Source organism: Lithobates pipiens, unplaced genomic scaffold (genome assembly GCF_037356315.1).
Source record: "Lithobates pipiens isolate NorthernLeopardFrog02 unplaced genomic scaffold, aLitPip1_a1.2 Scaffold_16, whole genome shotgun sequence".
NCBI lineage: Eukaryota > Metazoa > Chordata > Amphibia > Anura > Ranidae > Lithobates > Lithobates pipiens.
Genome location: NW_027507748.1, coordinates 631684476 through 631711831, shown reverse-complemented (window position 1 = coordinate 631711831; position 27356 = coordinate 631684476). Strand labels below are relative to the sequence as shown.

At 41.0% G+C, this 27356-nt stretch overlaps 1 protein-coding gene across 1 annotated transcript in view; it reads right to left on the bottom strand.

The window, feature by feature from the left end:
• Positions 1-27356, bottom strand: part of FREM2 (FRAS1 related extracellular matrix 2) — a 257581-nt gene that overhangs the window by 86857 nt on the left and 143368 nt on the right. Inside the window, exon 6 of the mRNA XM_077484182.1 lies at positions 25419-25670. Coding sequence (XP_077340308.1) covers positions 25419-25670 — 252 coding nt within the window. The remainder of the gene's footprint in view (positions 1-25418; positions 25671-27356) is intronic.

The following is a 27356-nucleotide window of genomic DNA, read 5'->3' as shown; positions in this document are numbered from 1 at the left end:
CCCTCTTAATCCTCTTCTATTTTATTGTATTATAACTGTATTGTCTCCCTTTTATATTGTAAAGTGCTGTGTAAACTGTTGGCGCTATATAAATCCTTTATAATTATAATAATAATTTAAAGTTGGGGGTGTCTGCTACGATCCAAAGGGTTAACCCATATGATTAAATATTTACAGTATTCTATACCATACTGCAGGCTGCTAAGACAGAACTATATTGTGTTAATCTTAAATACTATGTACTTGGGCACATCTACTAATCATAATCATAATTCATTAGAATTATAAACTACAACAAATTGAATGTATATACTGCGTACGTACCTTAAAAGCTATTATCACATTAAGCTGTATTTGTGTAAAGTGCCCTGATCTTGCTAGGAACCTGTGACCTCACTGTACATAGTATACTGAATAAAAGGTCATTACAGAAGTCTATAGTTAGAGAGTAGAAGCTGTTTGTAATATTGCCAGCGTGGTTTTGTTTGATGTGGTTTAAATTAGCTCTTGTGGTCCTGGGCAGTAATCTTAGCACCTTTCATCTTCTTTTCATTGTTGGCATAACTTGTACAATCAGAATGGAAATTAATCTTGCTGGAAGTATTGCCAGGTAGATGCAATTAAATGTCTACATCTTTTTCTGCTTGTAAAAAAAAAAAATGTCTACTTCTAACCTCAACACAGCGCAAAAGTCACAAAGTGAGGACATTCTACTCTCTAGTGACTTGCCAACAATTGTGTGTCTTTTCTTTTCTTTACACACAATTTACAGAAAACATTCACTCATTCCATGCTGGATTCCTGGGTTTAATTCAATCATCAAAAGAGCCTTGGCATGGAAAATGCATGTACTTTTTGTGTATGCCTCCCTGGTGCTACAGTGTCCTCCTGCCACCTAGTAACATAATAGTAGGTTACCTGTCTCCTATTCAAATTGTGCACAGTGTGTGTAAGTATCTTCAGAGATGGGGGACTTAAACAACAAGATCCTTTGCGGCATGTACTGATGTAAGCATATGTATTTTGTAAGACATTCTACATTTGTTTGCACTCCGTTGATGTATTATAGGCATACTGTACATACAAAACTGACAATGTTAAAAATAAATCATTGCTTTGTTGTTTAATATCAATTTTTATATAGTGTTGACATATTGGAGTGTTTTTCAAAAAAATGTGTATTTGCTTACAGTGATTGTAAATGATCACCTTGTAAAACAACCCATTCAATTTACAATTGAAATGAAAGGCAAACATTTGTGCATAGATATACAAAAAACAAACTAAAAAAACACATTATAAATACATTTTTTTTATAATTGATTACATTCCTTCTTTTCTCAGCTGCATAAGGGCTGGGAGGAGGAGAAGTAGCAGCACACTGATCTTCCCAGTGAAAGGCTGTGCAGGGGAGGCATGTCAGGACAAGTCTGATCATTGGAGGAGGGCAGGCTGAGTTCCCTAACATAGCTAGAGCACTGACCACGTGAGCTCTCCTGCTTAGTGTGGTCAGTTTTTAATAGGAAAGCAGAGGAACTGGCAGGAACACCAGGGATTTCACATAAAGGAAGCAATACAAAGGGAACATGATACTTTTTAATGGTGCAGCAGGCACATATCAGGAATTTGAAACTCTGGGGTAACAAACACTTTAAGTCTTTGCACCAGAGGGGATTACAATCTAACTTTCATTCAATAATCATAAAACATTATGAGATCAAGATAGAAAAAAGCCAATTAACCAAAAAGTTTTTTGGACTTTGCATTGAGTCCATGAAGGAGAATCACACCAAAAACAGGAGAACGTACAGTGAAATTACTAAGAAGACAGGATTTGCAAACCATTACTTTTAACCCCAGTGCCATTTTAGTGCTACACTATATGAGCCAAATGTCTGTGAACACCTGACCACCACACCTGTATGAGCTTGCGGGATATCCTTTACCAAAACCATGGACATTAAGGCTGGGTTCACAGCATGGAGTGGCTCACAGCAGAGGTCCGGTACGTCCCCATTCACCGTTTCAGGTCCGATTTCAACCCAAATCAGAAAACGCACAGGACTCCATTGCAATTCGCTCCAGAGCCGATCCGGAGATGTGTGAACCGGCTCCATAGAGAGTCGGTCACAATCTCCTGACATGTGGATTGGATGCGGGGAAACCCACATCCAATTCACAATAGTGGTAAACCAGCCTAAATCTGAACTTCAGGTTTCATGTGACTTTAAGTGTGCGTTTGGACCAAGTTCCCACTTTATTACATTCATTGAACATAGACAAGTATAGTAGAAAAATGTTCTGTGGTCTTGAAATATCATTCCCCTGTATTTCTCTATAATTAAAAAAAGCTTTTCAAAAGTAACTTAGCTGCTCCTGCTTATTTTGTGGTTGCATTCCGCTATTGGTGGAAGGTTTGAACGACTGATTTCATGACTATGTATAAGTGTAGTCTGCAAATTAGGAATTTCAACTTTTAATTTTAAAGGGCCATTTTGAATTCTGCTATTCTGAGTGGAAGCCCTTCTAAATGTCCATTATAAGTTATCCACTCTGTGATTTTGAAGCACATTAACAGTATACTTATGCTATCATCAATCAAATGTCCTTGTGCTGTAAAAAATTCTGCTCATCAATCTCAGTACTGAAAATTTTACTTCCATACTTCAGTGCTACTCGGGGTAAGCTTCACTAAGCATTTAAAGTTTAAACCGCTTTAACTTTTCAGAACTGAATAATTCCTATGAAATCACTCTAGGCTGAACATTTTCTTCAAAGGTCATGATAATTGACAATAATAGAGGAGATATTAAATATAATGGACTAGTAAAGAACAAAATTATACTCTTCCAGCTTGGCAGTTGGCATGGGCAATTAGAAATCCTGCTTACATATAACTCCCAATTTCTTAAATTAAATGTCATTTTTTGTTCTGTGTACACTGTCCATCTCTTAAATTGCATTTATAATAGGTTGTAAATGCCTCAACAAAAACTATATAATGTTCTTGCATAGTGCATGGAATATATCAAAGTATTACACTTTTTAGGGTTAACATATTAACAAAAATTCTACCTTCTTACACAGCAATTAAAGCACTGATTGAAACTCATTAGTAAATCAGCCATTATTAAAATGTCAATTTTCCCATATTATATAAAAATGCACTATCATTCCCTCTATATTGTTTGCAAGAGATTATTCTTTTAAATACATTTGCTATTTTAAAATACAGAGGAACTCAAAAATAACTACATACCCTGCTTGTTTCCCCTGTACTGCTGCCATCCTAAGATGCATTTTACGAAATCAGGCAATCATAAAATAAAATATTTTCTGCAGGACTGTCATCCTTATCTTTTCTTCACTACTTGGTGAGCCACTGACCTGGACACATATATGTATCAGCTTTCAGGACACTTGAAATGCACGTGCTTGCTCCAGGACAGTGACTAAGTTATGATTTAACCTCCCTGGCGGTATGATTATGTTGGATTTTAGGTGCTGAAAGCGGTACAATGTTTTGAATGGAAATTTGGCGTTTTATATTGTAGGCCTGTAATTCTTAGGAATAACTCACTTAAATCTGTTCAAACCAGAGACTAGTAGACATCCCGGGTATGATAAAATTTGAAAAACAAAATCATAAATTAAAATATAATAAACAACTATAAATAATTATACCAAATAATAATATAATAATAATAAAAATTAAGTAAAAACACTTAAATTTGCTCAGTTGCAGAATTATCACTGTCATTACTTGTGTTTCACTTTTTGAATTTGGCGCCGCTCTCCATCCCCGTGCGTCGCAACGCTCGCAGGGAACGGATCTCAGCTCTGTGAGAGATCGAGCGGAGGATGAGACGCTTGCACTGCGGGGAGACATTGCTAAATCCAGGGGATAAGGTAAGCACACTCATCCTGGATCCTGCGATGCGATCACGAGTCTGGCTCGGGGTTACCGCTAATGGTTCTGAATTTTCACCCCGGGAATACCGACAGGGGGGTTAAGGATAAGGATGACAGTCCTAAAGACTGCACCATTGATACAAAAGCTTATAAATGTATGTGCTGATAACTTCCCTTTTAGTTATAAGAAGTCTAAAATGGACAGATGACCATCTCCCTATACTAAAATACAAGACAGGAAAGGAAGGGTTACAATGCAAAATATCACTCCAAATATTAGTAAATCCCGTTAGATTACCTAGAATTTCTACATGAAGAAAATTTGACATAAACCACATATTTTTTGCTGATAAAACCCAGAAAGCTCTTTCAGTTTTTGTTTTTTCTCCTGCAAAAACCTTTTTTTTTCTCTTTTTTGATCTGTGCCTCCCCCCATACTTCCTAGTCTCTTGCCTAGGTGGAGGTGACCCACAATTCATTTTTTTATGTGGTCTGGCCAACAAAACATGGTACCAGATCTCTAACTGCGCAACTACAAGATCTGGTATTGTTATGTCAGTAGGGGGCCAACTGAAAGACCATAAGAGGAAGCCAAAGAAGACAAAGCTGGATTTTGCAGAAATTAAAGATATGACAAGGCTGCAACCTGGTTGGAAAGTTGGAGTCGGATTGATGAAGAATACAGTTTGTCAATAGTTAAATCCATGCCTCAGAGAATCCAAGCTGTTATAAAAGCCAAAGGTAGCGCAACAAAGTACTAGGGGTAGGGGTGCAACGGATCAAAAAACTCATGGATCGGATCGTTCTTCGGGTTAAGAGTCACGGATCGGATCATTTTTTGGATCAGCAAATAATTGAATTTGCAAAAACCTGTGAAAATTCCACCACCATATAGTCCCCACTGTAATATCCACAATACTCCCACTGTAATATCCATGTCATCTCCCCCACTGTAATATCCACAATCTCCCCCACTGTAATATTGGCTGGGTACAGCTGAGCATGGCTGAGTATTGCAGAGTATTGACTGGGTTATGGCAGAGTATTGGCTGGGTTATGGCAGAGTATTGCCGGGGTTATGGCAGAGTATTGCAGAGTATGGCTGGGTATTGCAGATTATTACAGAGTATGGTTGGGTATGACAGAGTATGGCAGGGTTATGGCAGAGTATTGGCTGGGTTATGGCAGAGTATTGGCTGGGTTATGGCAGAGTATTGGCGGGGTTATGGCAGAGTATTGCAGAGTATTGGCAGGGTATTGGCAGAGTATGGCAGGGTATTGGCAGAGTATTGGCAGAGTATTGGCAGGGTATTTACAGAATATTGGCAGGGTATTGGCAGGGAATTGGCAGAGTATTGGCTGGGTACGGAGGGATGGCTGTTACAGAGTAGTGCTGTGGGCACTACAGATCCAGCCCACAGCGCTGCTGACACCGAGCTCTCCCCTCCACTGTACAGATCAGTACAGAGGGTGGAGGGAGGACGCCGGTTTGTTTATAAGTGATTGCTCCATCATTTGACGGAGAGATCACATTGTAAAGGGCCTGGGTGTAGAAAGATGGCCATCGCTTCGGAGCTAGGCCGAAGCTGCGGCCTTTCCTAAGGTGACGATCCATTGCACCCCTAACTAGTAGTGTACTGTAGTGTATTTTTTTTATTCCATTTAAAAAATAAAAATAAATCATGATCCTATAATGTTTTCCTCACAGTTGCAAGTGACCACTGTTTTTTTTTCTTTTTTCTTTTTTTTAAGTGTTTCTTAAAGCCAGAAGGTTCGAATGGTAAATGAAAATAGTTTTGAGGCATGTCTGTTATTAGTTTTTTTTCTACACAATGAAACAATTTAATGAACATTTTCCACTTTTTGCCAGGGGTTTTACAATGAGAAATGTATCATGGGGCTTTTATAAAATGTTGATAAGGTGCAAGGTCTGCTTTAAAAGTAGGTTAATTGTGTAATGCAATGTTGCCTGTAAGGCCAGTTATCTTTGTGCCCTATTCATTATTTTAGAATTGTACACTTTATGGAGGTGCACAAAAAATAACAGGATGTGCATTTTATTTATTTCCAGGAAAAAAAGTCTTCTAATTAATGAGAACGTAGGATTGTAAGAAAAACTAAGCAAACCAATTAAGGATATTACTTTCTAAGCATCAAAGAGACCTAATTTGTTTCAAACTTGAAAGCTTAAATTGATAAGCTTTCACAGGAAATCTTAACAATTAGATACCATATCAAATCCTAATCATATTATAAAGAAGTATAATGGTATTTTAGCATGTGTAGTCAGATTTAATCAACAGCATTGTTACCTGGAATACTAGGTACTTTTTGGGATGAGGGAATTTCCTGCATCTCTTGGGATTAACTGAATAAAAAAAATGCATACCAGTTTTTTCTTTGTGCCTTCCAGGCAGCAAATAATAGCTAATTAAAGATGTATTATTAAATTATAATCATTACATGCTCTCACATTAGGTATGGAGCACAAGTGGCTGATTTAAAGTGTATGCTTGGGCAATGAAAAAAAGTTTCAATACATCTCCACAATAAAAACACATTTCCCTATGTTTTATTTCTTTAAAAAAGCTGCAAGTACAAAACATAGCTGTCAAGCTACCAGAAAACCAGTGGCTATTAGTGAGTTGACAATACTGCATCTGCGGCACTGAAATCCCAAACAGGGTTGTCAGCCTTACCTGAGTTCACTGGACTGCAGAACTTTCCCCCTATATTTTGGAAAGGCAGGTAAAAGCAGTTCTCATCACATTTTCCAAAACTGGGTTGAGCATTAATATTTTGATGGTGCGACTGGGGTACTGCATAGTGTATATATCCATTACCGCATCTCAGGTGCATCTCCTACTTATTTCACCATCACAATATTAATAATTGACCCTATTTTGTAAACTTTGACCAGGTACACATGCAATCCCTCCTGTCCTTGCAAACCTCACCCTTTTTTTGAAGCCTAGGGTCCTGCTGGTCTATGGTCAGTCAGTCAGGTGATTGCCCCTTTTTCAGCACGTACTTTGCAAACAGTTGTCTCATTTTATTAAATGTGTCCCTTGTAAAGAAATATGGTAAATCGTGTAGCACCCTGGGGTTTTAGTCAGGGAGCTTCTCACAAATTTATTTGCCAGGAGTAATTATCTTGGTTGATTAATAGAGATCTATTGATTTCTCCCTATGTTTGGCATTATTGCACTTTTCTCTTCTACCACTAGGTGGCTGGGTACTTGGTGGTACTAGAAACAAGAAGGGCAACCCAAGGTCAGGTTATGGGTATATTATCCAATGGGCCGGGATTTTCTTGAATCCCTTGGCCTGCTGGAAGAGCTTATATATTCGGGTGGAGTCAGATGATCTAGGTTCTGTGCCACCTGTCCAACCATAAGTGACTGTTCTGTCAGCCGGAGAACCTGTCAGTGGGCGGAGGTAGAAGGGAAGCTGTCACCACAAAGGGACCAATCACTTTTACCAGGGACCACAGTGAGTAACTGAAACAAGTACCGGAACCACATTCTCACCGAAAGGGCACGGTGGAGAATCGGGAAACCTCAGGTGGTGATCAAGTCAGGGACCCAACCCGTGGAGGAGACGCTTGCAGAGCAGCCTTGTGAGTCAAGTCAGGAACCTCGTCCATTAGCAGGGGTAAAGCTTGAGAAATATCTGGTGTGCCAAACTAGGGACCCAGCAGGGAAGTGTAGGTAGCGCTTGAGAGGATACCTCCATAAACTTTGGAGGAGCTCAAGGGATTCAACATCAGTGAATCAGTGGGTCTAGTGAGAGACTGGGAGCTCAGTGTTGAAGAACTACAAGAGGCAGTTGTAGTGAAAATGGATGGTTACATTTGAGTTAGGAACTATTAAAGACTGTTACCATAGGAGACAGCAATCTTGCAAGTGCAGATGTGGCTTCTTGCTGGGGCCTTTCCCTGCACGGATGTTCTCTTATTGAAGTCTCAGAGTCTGCCAATGAAATTTGCAACTACCTAAGGGTGTCCTGGCCCTAACCCTCTTTCCCTCAAAAATACAAAATGGACTGTTAAGAGAAATAAAACCTCTTTTACATCCAAGAAGTGTCTGGCGCCCAATAACTTAGTCTATCTTGCACCCACCATGCCTAACAGCCCACCACATACAGAAGGATGTCAGCTACCGTATATACTCGAGTATAAGCCGAGATTTTCAGCCTCTTTTTTGAGGCTGAAAGTGCCCCCCTCGGCTTATACTCGAGTCACCGCTGTCTGACTGCCCGAACAGCGTGTCGAGCAGACAGACAGCGGCCATTCTACCTTTCAAAAGCCGCGCCTCCGCCTCCGCCTGTGATAGGCGGAACACTCAATTTCCCAGCAGTCAGTGTTCCGCCTATCACGGACATCGGCTCATCCTCGTACTACGGACGAGGATGAGACGATGTCCGTGATAGGCGGAACACAGACTGCTGGGAAATTGAGTGTTCCGCCTATCACAGGCGGAGGCGGAGGCGCGGCTTTTGAACAGGGGAATGGCCGCCAGGGCGCCGACGAAGAGCGGCGATCCTGGCATGGGACGACACGGAGGCTCGGGACGGGACGACACGGAGGCTCGGGACGGGACGACACGGAGGCTCGGGACGGGACCGGACGGAGGCTCGGGACACAGGTAGGCTGGACACACAAGGCTGCACGGACACACACACACACACACACACACACACACGGATGGATGGACACACACACACACACACACACACACACAGGGAGGGATGGATGGATGGACACACACACACACACAGGGATGGATGGATGGATGGACATACACACACACACACACACACAGGGATGGATGGATGGATGGACGCACACACACACACACAGGGATGGATGGATGGACACACACACAGGGATGGATGGATGGACACACACACAGGGATGGATGGATGGACACACACACAGGGATGGACGGACACACAGGGATGGACGGACACACAGGGATGGACGGACACACACAGGGATGGACAGGCATATCTCACCCTCGGCTTATACACGAGTCAATAGGTTTCCCAGTTTTTTGGGGGTAAATTGGGGGCCTCGGCTTATACTCGGGTCGGCCTATACTCGAGTATATACGGTATATTTGGCTTGGAAAATTCTTATTAGACTGGACAAGGCCAGAGACCTTGCTGCAATTGCATATTCCAACAATTTCTTGCCTCTGTTTCTCAGTGTTTGCACTTGCTTTTTTAAACAGCTGGGGGAAGCAAACTTCCTTGAACATGCATTTGTAATACGCAGTTATAGAACAGTCAGAAATAGCAGGAATCTTCTTAATTTACCCTCTACTGAACTTGATCTAAGTAATAGGAGAGTGATATGGAACAAATCTATTTATTGTTCTCCCTCCTGCTGACAGGATGAAGTTACATCACTTGTAATAGAGCAAGAGGATTGGTGAGAGATGTAATAAATCATTGTACTGCAGTCACTAGTAAGGGCTCATCCTCATATACCCCTTACTAGGATTCTGTCTACTTAGTTATTATTTTATCTTTTAACCTCTTCACCCCAGAATGATTTACCCCCTTCCTAACCAAGTCCTGTTTTGCGATACAGCACTGCGTCGCTTAACGTTGTACCCTAACAAAATTGACGTCCTTTTTGTTCCCACAAATAGAACTTTCTTTTGGTTTTATTTGATCACCTCTGCGGTTTTTATTTTTTGCGCTATAAACAAAAAAAAGCAAACATTTTGAAAAAAAGGCAATATTTTTTACTTTTTGCCCCCAAAAATATATAAAGAAACAACTTTTGTCCTCAGTTTAGGCCAATATGTATTCTTCTACATATTTAAAAAAAAAAAGTTATCACGTCTACAAAATAGGGGATATATTTATGGCATTTTTTATAATTTTTTTTTAGTAATGGCGGTGATCTGCGATTTTTATCGTGACTGCGACATTGCGGTGGACAAATCGAAGAACTTTTGACACTATGTTGGGACCATTGGCATTTATACAGAGATCAGTGCTATAAAAATGAACTGATTACTGTGTAAATGTCACTGCCAGGGAAAAAGTTAAACACTAGGAGGCGATCAAGGGGTTAAATGTGTTCCCTGGACTAGAAAAATTAATTCAATAGCCAGTAGCCAATAGCTGACCTTGCGTCATATTTGGTGCGTCCCGATAGAAATTGATTACATCGGACAGATTTGAAACATGTTGTATTTCTAGGTCCATCTGAATTTTTGAAGAAGAAAGTCAGATGAAGCCTACACACAATCGTAATATCCGACGGAATGATTCCATCTGACTTTTTCTGCCGGAAAGTCCGGTCGTGTGTACGCGGCATAAGAGTTATTACATACGATTTTTATTTACTCTAAAGCAGCAAATGAAATGTTACATAGTTACATAGTTAGTCAGGTTCAAAAAAAAGACACAAGTCCATCTAGTTCAACCATAAAAATAAATAAATAAAAATAATATCATACAGTCCTATATACACAATCCTATACCCACAGTTGATCCAGAGGAAGGTGAAAAACCCCAGCAAAGCATGATCCAATTTGCTACAGCAGGGTAAAAAATTCCTTCCTAGCCCCCAAGAGGATTTTCCCTGGATCACCTTTACCTATAAATTTTAGTACCTAGTTATATTGTGTGCATTCCTTCTATTCAAACTACACATGGCCCTGATATAAAAGAACCCAGACACAATACTTGTAAAGTACAAAATGGTATTGCGGTGTCTACTGGCATATTACCATGGAGCCAACAAGAGGTTGTAAAGTGGAAAATGCAAATATTAGCTTTGTAAATGGCTGGCTATGTTTATATTAAAACAGCTCATGTAGCAGACATGGCTACAGAAACCCTTAATAGTCCATTTCTGCAAAAACCTTACAAGTTCACCTCTGTAGATACCAAAAAAACTTCTTCTAGATTTTAGAAAAATACAATTGTATCAAAATAATCATCACGTAACAGACATACACACCATGACTTGATTGTAATGCTAACCTTAAATTGAACTACAATTATGATTTTCGAATGCCTGGCAAACAGACTGTTATGGAGCCTATACCCAGATGGAGATGGGATACACCCAGGGCCATTATTAAGGCATGGCAAAAGGGGCAGCTGCCCTGGGCCCTGTCATTGTTGTGGGGCCCAAAGCAGCTGCCACATACTTGCCAACTATCCTGGTTTAAATTCCCTTGTTCCTTGAAGTTTTAGTCCCGTGCTGTGTCCCAATATCTTAATGTGAAGTGCTGCTACTAATGCTGCCCAGCTCTGGCCTATTGTTGTGTACAGATGACACACCTGCAGACCCTGTGTTTACATGTAAATAGTGGCAGCATTCATGTGTATATCATGCCCCCCAGGTCAAATACACCATCACCTATACTGAATGCTGCCCACTGGGGAGGTAAAGAGGCATGCTTGAAAGTCCTGCCTACAACTGTGGTCATTAAGCCTAACATCTGCCTGTTCTGCAAAGGCAAGCAAATAGGTGGGTCCAAAGATGAGCAGAGTAGGCAGGTAGAGTTAAAGGGGGTGGAGGGTTGGTGTGGAGAGGATAGGGGAGGTTTGGGGTGCAGAGGTTAGCAGGGGTTTTATGATGCAAAGGTGTACTGACCGGGTGGATAAAGATGTAGGTCGCGTGTGGGGCAGCCCATTCATTTCAATGGGCTGCTCTATGTGCTAGAAATGCGGAAGAAGGTCCCTAACCCTTTTTCAAAATCACACGGTGCCGAGGCACATGTCAGCAGATGTGTGAGGGTGTCATTAACAATTGATGGCATTACTGTGTATCTGCTAAAGGGCAGCTGCAGATTTTGCATGCGTTCCTGACACACTAATGTGAACGCAGGCTAAATGTCTAAGTTACATTGGTGGTCAGTGTAAATCTTCTCATTACATTGGGGCTTGGTGTAGAATCCTTTCATTCATGCCTGATCTGATACAGTAAATCGATTTTGAGTCTAGCTGCTATTTATTGTATTTCTCAGAGCAGGTGGAGAGCGAAATTGCTTGGGGGGCCAGGTTGGGCTTTGGCGTTGGGGGCCCCATGAGAATTTTTGCCCAGGGCCCAATCAATATTAACCCTTTCCCGCCGAGCGTACGCAGATGTGCGTACTCGGCTTCCGGGGGGTATACCGGGATGATGCCCGCACCTGCAGGCATCATCCCGGTACCGTTTTGTTCAGCGGGCGATTGGCTATCCAGGCATAACAACCGATGCGGCTAAAAGCCGCTCGGCTGTTATGCCGGAGGAGCGGGAGTGGACATCCCCCCTTCCCGCCACCTCCCGCCGCTGTTACCGGTGCTCCCGCTCGATCGGGAGCACCGATTCGCCATCCGATGCCTCCGGCCGCTGGGGAGGAACTGGAACGAAGCCGTAATCGGCTTCGTTCCAGTCTCCTCATAGTAAACACGGAAGCGACGTCATGACGTCACTTCCCGTTTACTCGGCTGCCAATGGCGCCGGTTTGAAAAAAATATCCGGTATTCAGAATCGCCGTTTTCGGCGATCTGAATACACTGAAGTCTAAAGGAGGGGTGGGGGGTCTTTTAGACCCCCGATCCCTCCATAAAGAGTACCTGTCACCGCCTATTACTGTCACAAGGGATGTTTACATTCCTTGTGACAGCAATAAAAGTGATCAATTTTTTTTTTTATTTTAAACAATTTAGTCATTTTAAAATAAATAAAATAAAAAAATTTTTTTAAAGCGCATACGGAAGTCGCGCCCGCGTATGTAAACGGTGTTCAAATCACACATGTGAGGTATCGCCGTGATCGTCAGAGCGAGAGCAATAATTCTAGCACTAGACCTCCTCTGTAACGCTAACCTGGTAACCGTAAAAAATGTTTAAAGCGTCGCCTATTGAGATTTTTAGGTACCGTACTTTGTCATCAATCCACAAGTGCGTGCAATTATAAAGTGTGACATGTTTGGTATCTATTTACTCGGCGTAACATTATCTTTCACATTATGCAAAAAAATTGGGCTAATTTTACTGTTTTTTTTTTTTAAATTCATGAAAGTGTCCCTTTTCCCAAAAAGTTGCATTTAAAATACTGCTGCGCAAATACCGTGTGACATAAAATAATGCAACAATCGCCGTTTTATTCTCTAGAGTCTCTGTTAAAAAAATATATATAATGTTTGGGGGTTCCAAGTAATTTTCTAGTAGAAAATATGGATTTTAACTTGTAAACACCAAATTCCAAAAATAGGCTTAGTCATGAAAGGGTTAAAGACAGCCCTGGATACGCCTTGTCACTTTACAAAGCCCATATTGCCGAAGTGCATACCTTACAGTCCTCATTCAACTCTCTAGTGAACACAGTCAATTATGTACCAGTATTATATTGCTTAATACTGATAACGGGCTCAGGAATCCATGTAGACAGTGCCACTGAGATGCTTTACAACAGGAGTGTCCAACCTTTTTCCCTTCCTGGGCCACATATGAAAAAGAAGAATTGTCTTGGGCCACATATAAAATATACTAACAATAAGGATAGCTGATGAGCAGAAAAAGTTGGTCAGATCACATTTTTTAAATATGTTTTATTGTAAAAGTAGCTGTCTTGGGCTGTTAGATGCCCCTACACTCCAATCTGATTTATCCCACATGTGCATGACATTTGTAGAAAGGTCCTACAGATAGACTGGTGTAATGGAATGAACTTATCAATCTGAGATTCAATACTGTATGTGATCCCCTGTTCTTTGCTGATCAGAACTCATTTAACCTTAGACATACTTTGTTGTTAGTTTCTTCTTTTTAAATAGTTGTGAAATATTGCTTTATTTTGATTTCTCATATGGAGTATACAATCAGGTCAGGTATTGCCTACAATTTAGAACGATTCTTGTAATGAAGAGGACTTCAACCCCTTTTCAAGTACCTTGTGAACCACAGCCTAATGGCATTAAATGGGCAACTGCAATCTCCAATGTCAAAGGTTGGGCACAACGGAAACTCAGAAGTGTGAGCAGATTTCCATAATCCAACAAAATGACAAGCAATAGCCAAATTCTGCTCAGATTGATAGATTTATTGTCATTAACTGCATGCACATGCATCAATGTATGCAACCTTAAATAGGAATGTTAAAGTTTTTGGCCATAAATGCTTAAAGGGTAAGTTCACCTTTACAGAAGATAAATCTGTAAGGTGAACTTACACAGGACCTCCTCCTCACCCACCCCACCCCCCCCCCCCCCCCCGTCCCACTGACCTGGAGTGTGGCGATCACCCATTCTGACACCATGTATAGCTGCCTCAGTGGTCCGCGGCTTAGAAATCCCCTCGGCTTACTCTCCAAAACATACCTCGTCAAGAGGTACATTTAGGAGCATTCTAATTGGTTGGCACCGTCACATGGGCGGCATCAACCAATTAGAAGCCACGTAGCTCGTCTTGCCACTGCGGGCAAAGAGGAGAGAAAGCCGCGGGGATTTAAAATCCCCTGACTGGCAAAATGGCGGCACAATGTGTCCGAACAGACGATTGTCGCTCTCCAGGTTAGCAGGACCGGGTGTGATGGGGACAGGGGTCCAGTGTAAGTTCACCTTGCAGATTTTCTGTAAAGGTGAACTTACACTTTAAGCACCTGTTGCACTTCCCTGATTAAAGTCCTAATGAGTCCTCTTGCCCTTTGTAGTGCCTGTGTGGTAACACAGACAATGGGGTGGATTTACTAAAGGTTAATAAACTGTGCACTTTGTAAGTGCAGTTGCACTAGTTTTCTCCCGAGCCTAGTGAATGTGGTGAAGCTTCACTTTGCAAATACCACCCAATTAGGTGCCAGGAAAATAAAAAAATAACAGCATTTTTGCTTGCACATGATTGGATGATGGAAATCAGCAGTGCTTCACCACATTTACTAAGCTCTGGGGAAAATGAGTGTTTACTAAATCAATCCCAATATGTGCTTCTCTGGTAAAACTATCACCACTGGAGGGACCAGTATGTAATTCAGCCCTCTGGCATATACCCTACACTGATTTACCAGGTTTAGGAAATCTGTCTCTTTAAATTTGAAGCGTATTTATTGATCCAAGCGAGTGCCTTGGTTTTATGAAGACTGCCACTTAATTATTTTGCAGATATGATCTAAGCCAACATTTGGGCACTAAAATGCAACTAAATATAGTCAGTCATTCATGTTATATTAAAATAATTTGGCTAGTTTACTTATAAACGGCTACTGAGTTATTACACATCGTGTTATTTAAAGTGCTTTCAGCTGCGCTTCACCAAGCAGAAGAAACCCAGTAAGGCTTTTCTGTTTATGGAAAGGCATTTCGGAATCCATACTCACTGGTTTGGTATGATTGCCGGACTGATGGTTGCTCAGGAACTTCACTACAGATTGGTATACACAAAGGCCCTCAGGATATTACTTTCCACATAGTTCTAAGATTACACAAACTTTAATAATCTATTTATTTGCAACCTTTTAAAGAAAAAACAATCACAATATTGTTTGAAAACCATTAAAGAGCATTTCCAGGCAACAAGTGAGCTACAAGTCCTTTCCCTATCTCCTTCTTGCCTTTCTTTTCCTCTTTCTCTCCATCTCTCTGCTCTCTCTCTCCTTTTTCTCTCTTTCTCCTTTCGCTCTCTCTCTTTTTTTTTAGATCAGGTTTTCCGGAGGTGGCAGCCAACAAGGAACTTTCCAAGGTGTTGCAGCATGAAAGAAAGCATATTCTGCAAGTTCAGGCATCATCCAAGGTCAACGTGTACCTCCCGTTTTGTCCTTTTTGGTCCTGTCTCAGAGATGACACAATCATATAAACCCTGGTGCCTGTGCAGTTTTTGGGTGAGTTAACATACACTCACCTTGCTAGTACCGGGTTGGACCCCCTTTTGCGAGATTTGTACTCATTGTCATGTTATAGAAACCAGTGGTGAGATGATTTAAGCGTGGCGCAAACTGTTGGCACTATATAAACACTGTATAATAACGATAATAATAAAACCTGTATAATAATTTGAGCTTTGTGACATGGTGCATTATCCTGCTGGAAGTAGCCATCAGAAGATGGGTGCATTGTAGTCATAAAAGGATGGACATGGTCAGCAACAATACTCAGGTAGGCCGTGGAGTTAAAATGATGCTCAATTGGTACAAAGGAGTCCAAGTGTGCCAAGAAAATATCCCCCACACCATTACACCACCACCACTAGCCTGAACTGTTCATACAAGGCAGGATGGATCCAATCTTCTATTGTTCAATTTTGGTGAGCCTGTGCAAATTGTAGCCTCAGTTTCCTGTTCTTAGCTGAGAGGAGTGGCACTAGGTGTAGTCTTCTACTGCTGTAGCCCATCTGCTTCAAGGTTCCATGTGTTATGCATTCAGAGATGGTATTCTGCATACCTTGGTTGTAACGAGTAGTTATTTGAGTTTTTGTTGCTTTTCTATCACCTCAAACCAGTCTGTCCATTCTTCTCTGACCTCTGACATTAACAAGGCATTTTCCTTAACACAACTGCCACTCAATGGATATTTTCTCTTTTTCGGACCGTTCTCTGTAAATCCTAGAGATGCTTGTGCGTGACAATCCCAGTAGATCAGCAGTTTCTTAAATATTCAGATCAGCCTGTCTGACAACAACAACCATGCTACGTTCAAAGTCACTTAAATCCTCTTTCTTACCCATTCTGGTGCTCGGCTTGAACTTCAGGAGGTTGTCTTCACCACGTCTAGATGCCTAAATGCACTGAGTTTCTGCCATGTGATTGGCTATTGGCTGAGTAGCAACGTGTGTTACCAAGCAATTGAACAGGTGTGCCTAATAAGGTGGTCGGTACGTGTATGTCTGACAGATATCAGCCCCTGTTGCAGCCTCTCACTCTGTGACTTAATACAATGTTGCAGTCTAATCACTGGAGAAGAGGAGATGATTTCTCCTGTCTACAAATAACAGATGGTATCATCTCAGCCTAGGCAAAGTATATTGCTTGGAGCATAAGGACTACTTTATATAGTGACATGTCGGGAATTTGTTCATGAATACTTGTTGCTGAAATCCACTTTAAGGTCTTATTATGATGAGAGGCTGAAAATAAGCCTAGCATAAAACCTGGGCATTCTTCTAAGCCCAGGGAGCCGCAGATGGTCTGTTATACAAGTAAAGTATGGCTGTGCAAAGCCATGCTTTTGGAAATGCTTTGGCATACAATGTATTTCCCAAAAGAAAAATTTCTGAAACTTTTCTTTAGTACACCTGCATACCCTTGCATCACCTGTATGGCAAGTTGTATGTGGAACTGGTATGTGCACCTCTGCAGGACTCTGGATGGGGCAGTGACATCACGCTCTCCATCTTGTCCAATCACACTCTGTATTCAAAGCATTCATTGAATGGTGCCCATGCTGAGTGGCCAACCTTCTGTGTTCAGAATTCAGCAGGGCAGCCACTTGGTACGGGACCTGGAATAGTGATCTCCAGTGATTTCCAGCTTCCAGGGGCATTAGCCAGATATATTATATACAAAGTTACATTGGTCCAAGCTGGACCAATGCAACTATGTATACAATATCCATACCTAGAATTCTTCTATAAACAGTAATTTATGCGCAATGCCTATAGCTACACACTTAAATGAGGGCTTGTTACTACTTGTTTAGAACATGTTAATACTTTAATGTGCATAGTCTTGGCACCAATTCACTTTAAGTGATCTGACTAAAATAAATTGTAATCTGTAATCCATAGATTATTTGATTTTCTTTCCTGCAACTACAGGTTGCTGGAAAGAAAATCTCTTGATTCCCCCAACAACACAAGTCAGCGTTGATAGGGAAATCCCTTCCGCAGAGCTATTGTGTTCTCCCAGCGGGGATGGTGCGGGAGCCGTCCTTGCCGGGAGAACACAATGATTACTGCTAACAGCTATAGCCACTGGCATTATTCGCATTCTAAAATCGGAAATGCTGGTTGCACCCAGTCGATCGATGGATCGACTTGAGTACAACCAGCCTGCCCGTAGTTGGCCCATCTATGGCCAGCTTTACACAACTCTTGTGCTCACAGCCTAGTGTAGACCCCTGGTCCTAATTTAGGGTTATCATGTAAATTTTGTTTTTGACTGGGCTGTAGGCAGCTCAGATTGATTGTACAGTTTATCTGGTCTTTCCCGAATCTCAATTAGGTGGTGCATTTCTCACTGTTGCCAGTAGGTGTCACTGGTACCACAGGCTAGCATGAGATAGTAAAACTAGGTTGAGTTATGAATATTTATTTTTCTTCCAGCAAGCCCAGTAGGAGGTTCTTGGCCACTAGTGCATTCTGGGAGAGGATATATATTTGGACCGAGCCATGTGCTTGCACTCTTGCCTCAGGCGCTCCTGGCCTTGGGATGTGCTGCTGGAGTGAGCTCTGCAAGTAGGCCTACAAGTCTGTCTTGGGCCTACTAATCCTGAGGTGATCCTTAGGCTGTCTTGCCCAGTGTGTAAGAAGCCGAGCCAAATAGAGAAAATCCAGGGGAGGACCCTTGCTGGAGAGAGCCAGGATGAAGGCTGGTCTCAGGAGGGTCTGGTGAGTTGTTTGGAGGACGCACCTACATCTAAAATGTGCTTACAGCGTTGCTTAAAGGTTCTGACACTGTGAAGCTGGATCTTGTTCTACAATCTGAAATGTGTTTGGAATACCGCTGGGTCGGCCTAAAGGTTCTGGTACTGTGAATCTGTACTTTTTCCAAGCAGTCTGTAAGTGATCTGCTACTGGTATCTGAGAAACCTATTCTTCTCTCCTACTTCCTTCTTCCAAGTTCTACATTAAAGCTTTGAAAAGATCAAAAGTGACTGGCACCCAATTTCTGTTCAGAACTCCCCATTATAGCCATGGACTCGGCCCTGGGGTAAATGCTAGCTCTGCCTTTGGAGGTGTTGTCCTGCCCACTAGAAGACCCAGGGGGCACTACACTTGAATATGCCTGAGAGTCTCCATAGGCTTTGTACTTCAGGGAGCTGACGTTTTAGTCATCTCAGTTGCTCTATTATCTAGTTTCTTCACACTCGGCCAACTTAGCCTCCTGTCATGATAATCTTCTACAAACAGGTGCTGTTCCTTGTTGAAAGCATTCAAAAATTACCTAGCATTTTCTAACTGGTAGAAAAATAAGGACAGAAATCTGATTGTTTGCTATGGACAACACCTCCAATTGTCTTGTGCCCAGCTTGCCTTATAAGAGGTCCAGTGCACTATGGGTCATATATTTTGTACAGTACATTTGCTAGCATTGGCTTCAAGGTCAGTGCACCTGTGAAATATGTAGGGCAGTGTATTCATTTATATTATTCGCCGCCATTCAGGCTACAAAATATGTCTTTTGTGCTCCGGGGAAATTGGCAGCGCCTCACACGAAATGGTGAAGCGTTACACGAGACAGTGAATGTGCGGGGCACGAGAAACACAGGAGTGTTGTACATTATCAGTAAATAAACTGCTGAGGCTTAAGCCAGCTTATTCATTCCAAAGCAGAGCAGTCTCGTAGGCCAAATGAGTGCCATTTGTTTTATTTGACACTACATTCATGTAACAATCGTTAATTCAGCACTGTCGGGGAGCTGTCCTTGGTTTCCCAGTTTCGCAGTCTTTGCCAGCATTTCTGTGTACAGTTCATTTTCTTTGGCCCTCTTCCATCCATTGAAAAAAAAAAATAAGTCTGTGACAGCTTGCCTAAAACGTTAATGGAACTTGTTTCACTATCTCACATCCTCTCCCTTCACTTGTTCTTTGACCCTAATCTCACAAGGAACTATTCATAGAGATTTCATTTATAAAGTAAAATAGCCCAAAGTTAAAGAGGCTGACCTATAACTAATTTGTCTACCTACACAAATTTTACAATATTTTTAAGGACAAATTAGGTTTTTGCTTGTTTTTTTGGTACAAAGTTTTAATTAGGTCCTTGCTCAGATTTCTTATTTATTACATTTATCTTTGTAAATTACTTCCTTTGTAAATTACACCATCTTGGACACTGAAGGGATATTAGTATTATTAAATACACTATATAACCAAAAGTATTGGGGTGTCTGCCTTTACTTGCACATGAACTTTAATGGCATCCCAGTCTTAGTCTGTAGGGTTCAGTGTTGAGTTGGCCCACCCTTTACAGCTATAACAGCTTCAACTCTTCTAGGAAGGCTGTCCACAAGGTTTAGGAGTGTGTCTATGGGAATGTTTGACCATTCTTCCAGAAGCACATTTGTGAGGTCAGTCACTGATGTTGGAAGAGAAGGCCTGGCTCATAGGCTCTGCTTGGGTTGAGGTCAGGACTGTGCATGCCAGTCAAGTTCCTCCACCCCAAACTCGCTCATCCATGTCTTTATGGACTTTGCTTTGTGCACTGGTGCACAGTCATGTTGAAACAGGAAGGGGTCATCCCCAAACTGTTCCCACAAAGTTGGGAGCCTGAAATTGTCCAAAATGTTTTGGTATGCTGACATCTTAGGAGTTCCCTTCACTGGAACTAAGGGGACAAGCCTAACCCCTTAAAAACAATTCCACATCATAATCCTCCCTCCACCAAATGATTTGGACCAGTGCACAAACAAGGTCCATAAAGACATGGATGAGCAAGTTTGGGGTGAAGGAACTTGACTGGCCTGCAGAGTCCTGACCTCAACCCCCGATAGGACACCTTCGGGATGAATTACAGTGGAGACTGAGCCAGGCCTTCTGGTCCAAATCAGCGCCTGACTTCCCAAATGGGCTTCTGGAAGAATGGTCAAACATTCCCATAGACACACTCCTAAACCTTGTGGACAGCCTTCCCAGAAGAGCTGAAGCTGTTATAGCAGGAAAGCATGGGCCAACTCAATTGTGAACCCTACGGACTAAGACTGGGATGCCATTAAAGTTCATGTGCTTCGATACTTTTTGTAATATAGTGTATATAAAAGAAGCATTTACTGTTGCTTCCTTTCTTTTTACTGGTAATTTCTCCCTTGCTGATAAAATTATGGCCAACTTTAACATTTTGGGTGTTTTGGAGGCCCCTTCTAATAGCCTTTCCCCCTGCCCTGATGAGACCACTAATGAACGATATTAGATGGCAGTGTCCTAGCAAACTGTATGCAGCAGCAGAGATTAATACTGATAGCTGTTATCACCCATTAATGTGCAAGCACATTGTGATTGAGACTGTGAAAGGCAACATAAGTAGCAAATTTGAGATCAGAAAAAGTATCCGGTGTGGTCACTATTATGGTATTGTTTATAAAATAGCCATGTGACCACCAAGTCATAGCTGACATGGTGATCACAAAATAGGTAACCACTCACCAGCTCACCATGCTTCTAGCTATAAAGGTGAAGAGAGATTAGCCCTCTCTCTGCAAGAAACGTGTGCTGGGGAACATTGATCTACAGATGGGAAGGTTTTAAACAGCGGTCATGATTGATTTATTAGAAGTGTTGAACTAGGAAATATGGCCAGCATTACACCTGTCAAATTTCATCAGAAATTTGATATTTTTAGAACATTTATTTAATTATCTAAGAGCTAAAGGGGACGATTTGACAATCGTTTTTAGACCAGAGAGAGTGAAAAAAATCGAAGGACAAGGATGGAAATTTTTTGTTGACTCTAATGGGAGTGAATGAACTTCAAATCATTGAATTCACTTTCAGCCGTGAAAAATCGTAACTAGTCTTATTAATGTTTGCTTATCAAAATTAATCTGTACATTGACATGGTACTCAAATGAAATTAGTTCAAAAATGGTCAAGCCCACAAAGACACCGTCAAATGATCAGATGAGCAATTTTTAGATTTTCTCGTCCAAACGTTCAAGCGGAAGTCTACAGGTGTGAGGCCAGTATACAGTAACTGTGCTGTTTGGACATTTGGTTGTACAGTATCATAGAGGTGTGGAAATCAAAAGACAAACTGAACAGAATTAAGCTCTTTTGGCATAAAAAAATTAAACAAACTCTTGGGTCGATTTACTTAAACTGCAGAGTGCTAAATCTGGTGCAGCTCTGCATAGAAACAAAATAGCATCCAGATTTTATCGTCAAAGCTTTAGTGTGTGCACCCCAAAGCACAAACACATGGACGGTATCAGTAGAGCAAAGATTGGTGTCAGTAGGGTAGTGGACAGTGTCAGTAGTTTTTTTTCAATTATTTTTTACAATTTTAGTGTGAAATGGATATTATATAGATAGGCAACTCTTATCCTCATATTGATTTGTGGTTCCAAATTAATAACTACTACTGCAGTAGGGAACAGACACAAAAGATACGCTCAGTATCTTTCCAAATAACCATTCTCCTTTATTATGACGCATTCGAAGGTTTTTATACACATGATTACGTAGGTATCACATTAATATTACAATTGCACGTTTATGGTAACAAGGGGCATTACATAGGCAGGCTAATTCTAATCAGGACTGGAAAGAATGCAAAACATGTACTGAAAACATTATTAGCGCTGTGTGCACAGTGAGGGCATAGTGCAATACATATAAAATAGAATACAATTATATACGGAACCTACAAATTTTCATTACAAGTGTTTATAATTATTTTTTACAATATTATTTTTTATGATTGTTTTACAATTTTTTTTTAGGAGCCCCATTATGGAGCTTTGGTGAAATATCAACAGACCTCTTATGTCTCACTTTTGAGACAGAGAAAGAAACTAAGGACAGAGATTCCCCGGTTAAATTCTCTGTAGCAAATATAGTTTATAATGCTTCTGTTAGGAATGAAAACAGGAGCGATCGGTACAGATCCCTCACTGTGTTAATTCAGAAAAGGAAGGGGCCAGTTAATGAAATATTTACCAGCCCCTTTGCCACTAGTGGAAGTACTGCAGAGGGGAGACAGGAAGCAGGGGAAATCTGCAGCATACGGGAGGTGATTAGGGTGTACCCAGCCACACTTGGCATACCCGGTGCGCATGTCTATGTGTCAAAGCTTAATTTAACAAACTGAAGTTAGAAGCTGATTGGCTACTGTGCACAGCTGCACCAGATTTTGCACTCTTCAGTTTTAGTAAATCATCCTCATTTTGTACTTTACCTATTCAAATCATCAGCATGCATTTAGTTCGGCTTTACTGCACATAGCCTATCAAAGTGGAATCTTTGGCTCTATACAACTCTAAAACCCATCATGCACCTCCCAGCTTTCTATCCTCTGAAGTGCTGACAACTTCAGTGAAGAAGGTGATATATAGCTAAACGTTCCACAGTTCACGATTAAAGGAATTCTACACCATTTTCAGTCTTTAAGAGTTGTTTGTTTATAATAATAAGCATTCATTGAAGACGGGCAAGTAAACATTTCAATGAACACTACAAAGAACTGCAAATAATTGTGCTGTTTTCAGTGTCCACTCCAGCGTTCTGCTCTAATGAGCTGCACAATTTAGCTTGTCATTGATTAATATGTCTTCCCTGACAGCACATACAAATATATCCTCCTCCATAGCACTCACCCTGGGTTTCAGCAATGTGCTGACTTTATAGGGTGGATCAGGTGGGAGTTGAGCTGATGTAAAGTAATGGAAAAGATCATGGATGTACAGCGGAACGTCAGCAAGCCCACACTTCATCTGTACAAGAGACACTAATAGAACCAACTGATCTTGGATATAAATGTCAGATAACTACATAAAACACATGCACCAAAGACATACATATGCCTGCTTAGATGTTATGGAAGCCTCCTGTTTCCAAACATAACATGTATTCATAAAAAAGAAGAAAAAAACACGAATATTAGAGCTTTGGAACGGGAGATAATTTTAAAATAAAATAAAAATGATGATTCTAGCAACTTTAAGAGATTAAAGGATATGGGCGGGTAAGGCACCAAGGGGCTGTCATATGAAAACAGGTTCAATTGAAAAAGAAAAAAAAAAACTTTAAGCAGAACTATAGGCAAAATGTTTTTCTTTTTCATTTTGGATAGAGTAAAGGAGGGTTATAACCCCAGTCAGATTTTTTTCCGCCATCTGTATCCCATTTTACTTTCACTTCCTGTCCCCTAACCAAACAGGAAGTGAGAGGAAGTAAAGGGAACTCTTAGGGGCACCAGAACTAGTGTCTCCATTGGAAGATTCCCCCTCTATTACTTTTCTGGGGACAACCCCAAATTTGGGATTTTCTTTTATTTTCACTTTTAATGATAATGGTAAACAGTACAAATAGAGAGGGTGAGTCTCCTTAATGGGGACATAGACAACAAAACTGGCAAGTGCTCTAATCCACCTCCACTCTATCCAAAACAAAAAAAGTTTCAGCTTTAGTTATACTTTAATAGCATAACCTTTAATAGCGTAACCTTTACACCTCTAATGCCTTGTACACACGGTCGGGTTTTCCAAAGGAAAATGTTCGATGGGAGCCTTTTGTCGGAAATTCCGACTGTATGTAGGCTCCATTGGACAGATTCCATCGGAATTTCCGTCACACAAAATTTGAGATCTAGATCGTGTGTACACAATTCCGATGTACAAAGTGCCACGCACGCTTGGAATCAAGCAGAAGAGCAGCACTGGCTATTGAGCTTCATTTTTCTTGGCTCGTCGTACGTGTTGTACATCACTGCGTTCTTGACGTTCGGAATTTCCGACCAACTTTGTGTGACCGTGTGTATGCAAGACAAGTTTGAGCCAACATCCATCGGAAAAAAAAACATGGGATTTTGTTGTCGAAATGTCTGATCGTGTGTATGCTGCATAATTCTGATCTTCTGTGTGCCCATTCTCAATAGGGGACAGGACCTTTTCTTCTTATGCCCCAAAACTCTGGAATTATCTTCCTACGCACATCAGAGATTCACCTTCTTTAAACATTTTCAAATCAACATAACCTTTTTTTTTTTTTTTTTTTTTTTTTTAAATAAGCCTTCACCTAACTGTTCCTTTCTTGGTTACTTTTGTTGAATATGTTTTGATTTTTTGTCTTTTGTTGCCTTTAAAGTCACTATGTAAAAGAACATTATTACTATCATTATTATTTGTATACTTTATACATTTTGAGAGCTCCTAAACATACTTTTTTTTTAATCGTTCCCTGATTGAACAAGGTGAAGAGATGGGGTGGTGACATCACAATTTCTCCCTTGTCCAATCAGAGAAGGGTTTGCATTCATTGAGAAAATTCAAAGTGTTCTCTGAATGGAGCCCATGCCAAGCAAGTGACCTTATGTGTTCATTATGTAGCAGGACAACCACTCAGCACAGGACATTGAAACCAGCGACAATCACTTTAGTAGCCGTGCCAACTAAACAGATTTTCAGCTTCCATGAAGATCATCTTGGTATGTCATATACTGTATATAATTAAATCTGTCCAAGATGCCTCAATGTAACTATGCAAAAATGTTCATACCTAAACTTCTACTTTAATCACTGGAAGAACCAAGCATATAACTCACCTTCCTACATTCCTCTGTGCACTACTATTTCAAAAGCCAAAGACTCTTTCAAGAATAGTATACATTAGTAAATTAAGAAGTTTCTTACCATCATCCTTGTCGGGTAGAATCACGATCTGAGCAGAAGGGAATTCAGTGCCCAGCCTTCCTCCCATAGGCATGCTTAGTGTAACATTGAAAGTCTCAGCTTCCTCGTACAATGAATCGTCTATGATCACCACGCGGCACATTTTCTCCTCTTCCCCCTTATCAAACCTCAAAACGCTGTTGTGCTCCTCAGGCCTAGATATGTAATCAGAGTAGGATAAAACGGATGTTGGGACAGTTCCAGTAGCCGTACCTGAAAAACAGAGTTGTAATCCATTTCATTTTCAATTTGTCATATTTTGATGTGTCTGGGAGGCAAACATTAAAATAACAAAATATAGTTTTGTTAACTGACAGGATATTTCATGTTGCTGATGTTTAGCAGGCTTATCTTTGATAACAGTGAGATAGAAAGTTATTCATTTGATTTATCATAATTACCTTTAGCGATATTTGGTATTTGTACACCACTAACAGGCCTGGTTTAATGGGGATTGCTATTCCACAGTATAGTAGTACAGTTCATCAAGGTTTGGGTGCCCTGATAAACCTGCGCTGTCTGTACCATAAGTACTACATACAGTGCGGAAAATAATTATTTGATCCCCCGCAGATTTTGTAAATTTTGCCCACTTACAAAGAAATGAAGGTTCTGTAATTTGTATCATAGGTGTACTTTAAATGATAGAGATAGAATATCAACCAAAAATCCACAGAAAACACATGATAAAAAAGTTATAAAATTGACTTGCAGTACTTGGTGGAGAAACCCTTGTTGGCAAGTACAGAAATAAGACGTTTGATGTGGTTGGTTACCAGGTTTGCACAAATCTCAGGGGGGCTTTTGGACTACTATTCTATCTAGGTCTTCTCTAAATCCTTAAGGCTTCGTAGCTGTCGCTTGGCAACTCAAAGTTTCAGGTCCCTCCATACATTTTCTATAGGAAAAGGTCTGGAGACTAGCTAGACCACTTCATGACCTTAATGTGCTTCTTCTTGAGCTACTCCTTTGTTGCCTTGGTGGTATGTTTTGGGTCATTGTCATGCTGGAAGACCCATCCACAACCCATCTTGCATGTTCTTGCATGTTGCATGTTGCATGTTCTGGCTGAGGGAAGAAGGTTCTCATCCAATATTTTACAATACATGGCCCTGTCCATTGGCCCCTCAATGCGGAAAAGTCGGTCTGTACCTTTAGCAGAGAAAAAGCCCCAAAGCATAATGTTTCCACCTCTGTGCTCCGTTTCTTCCTCCAAACATGGCAAGTTGAGTTAAAGTGTTACTAAACCCAGGTCCCTGGTCTCCCACAGTACACCGAACATGGAAATGCAATAGTTTTAGTAAATATAAATACCTTTTCTCATCAGCAGCTAGAGCAGACTTGTGACTTATATCTGTGTGTGGTTAAAGTTTGTAGGAGTTTTCATTTTACTCGGACTGTCCTATCAGGCTGCACTGATTTTACTGTTGTGGCTTTAAAAACACTTTAATGCCAAACAGCTATATTTTGGTCTCATCTAATCACAGCACTCTCTCCCAAACCTTCTCTGAATCATTTAGATGTTCATGGGTTAAATTCAGACAGGCCTGTACATATGCCTTCGCTGCATGAGTTCAATCCATGGCGGCGTATTGTGTTACCGATGGTTTGTTTGGTCACTGTGATTCCAACTGCCTTGAGACCATTCACAAGCTTCTCCTGTGTAGTTCTGGGCTGATCCCTCACTTTTCTCATGATCATCTTTACCCCATGAGGTGAAAACTTGCATGACCTCCAGACCGAGGGCGATTGATGGTTATTTTGCATTTCTTCCATTTGCGAATAATGGTCCAACCGTTGTCTCCTTCTCACCAATCTTCTTGCTGATGGTCTTGTAGCCCATTCTAGCCTTGTGCAGTTCTACAATCGTATCCCTGATGTCCTTTGACAGCTCTTTGG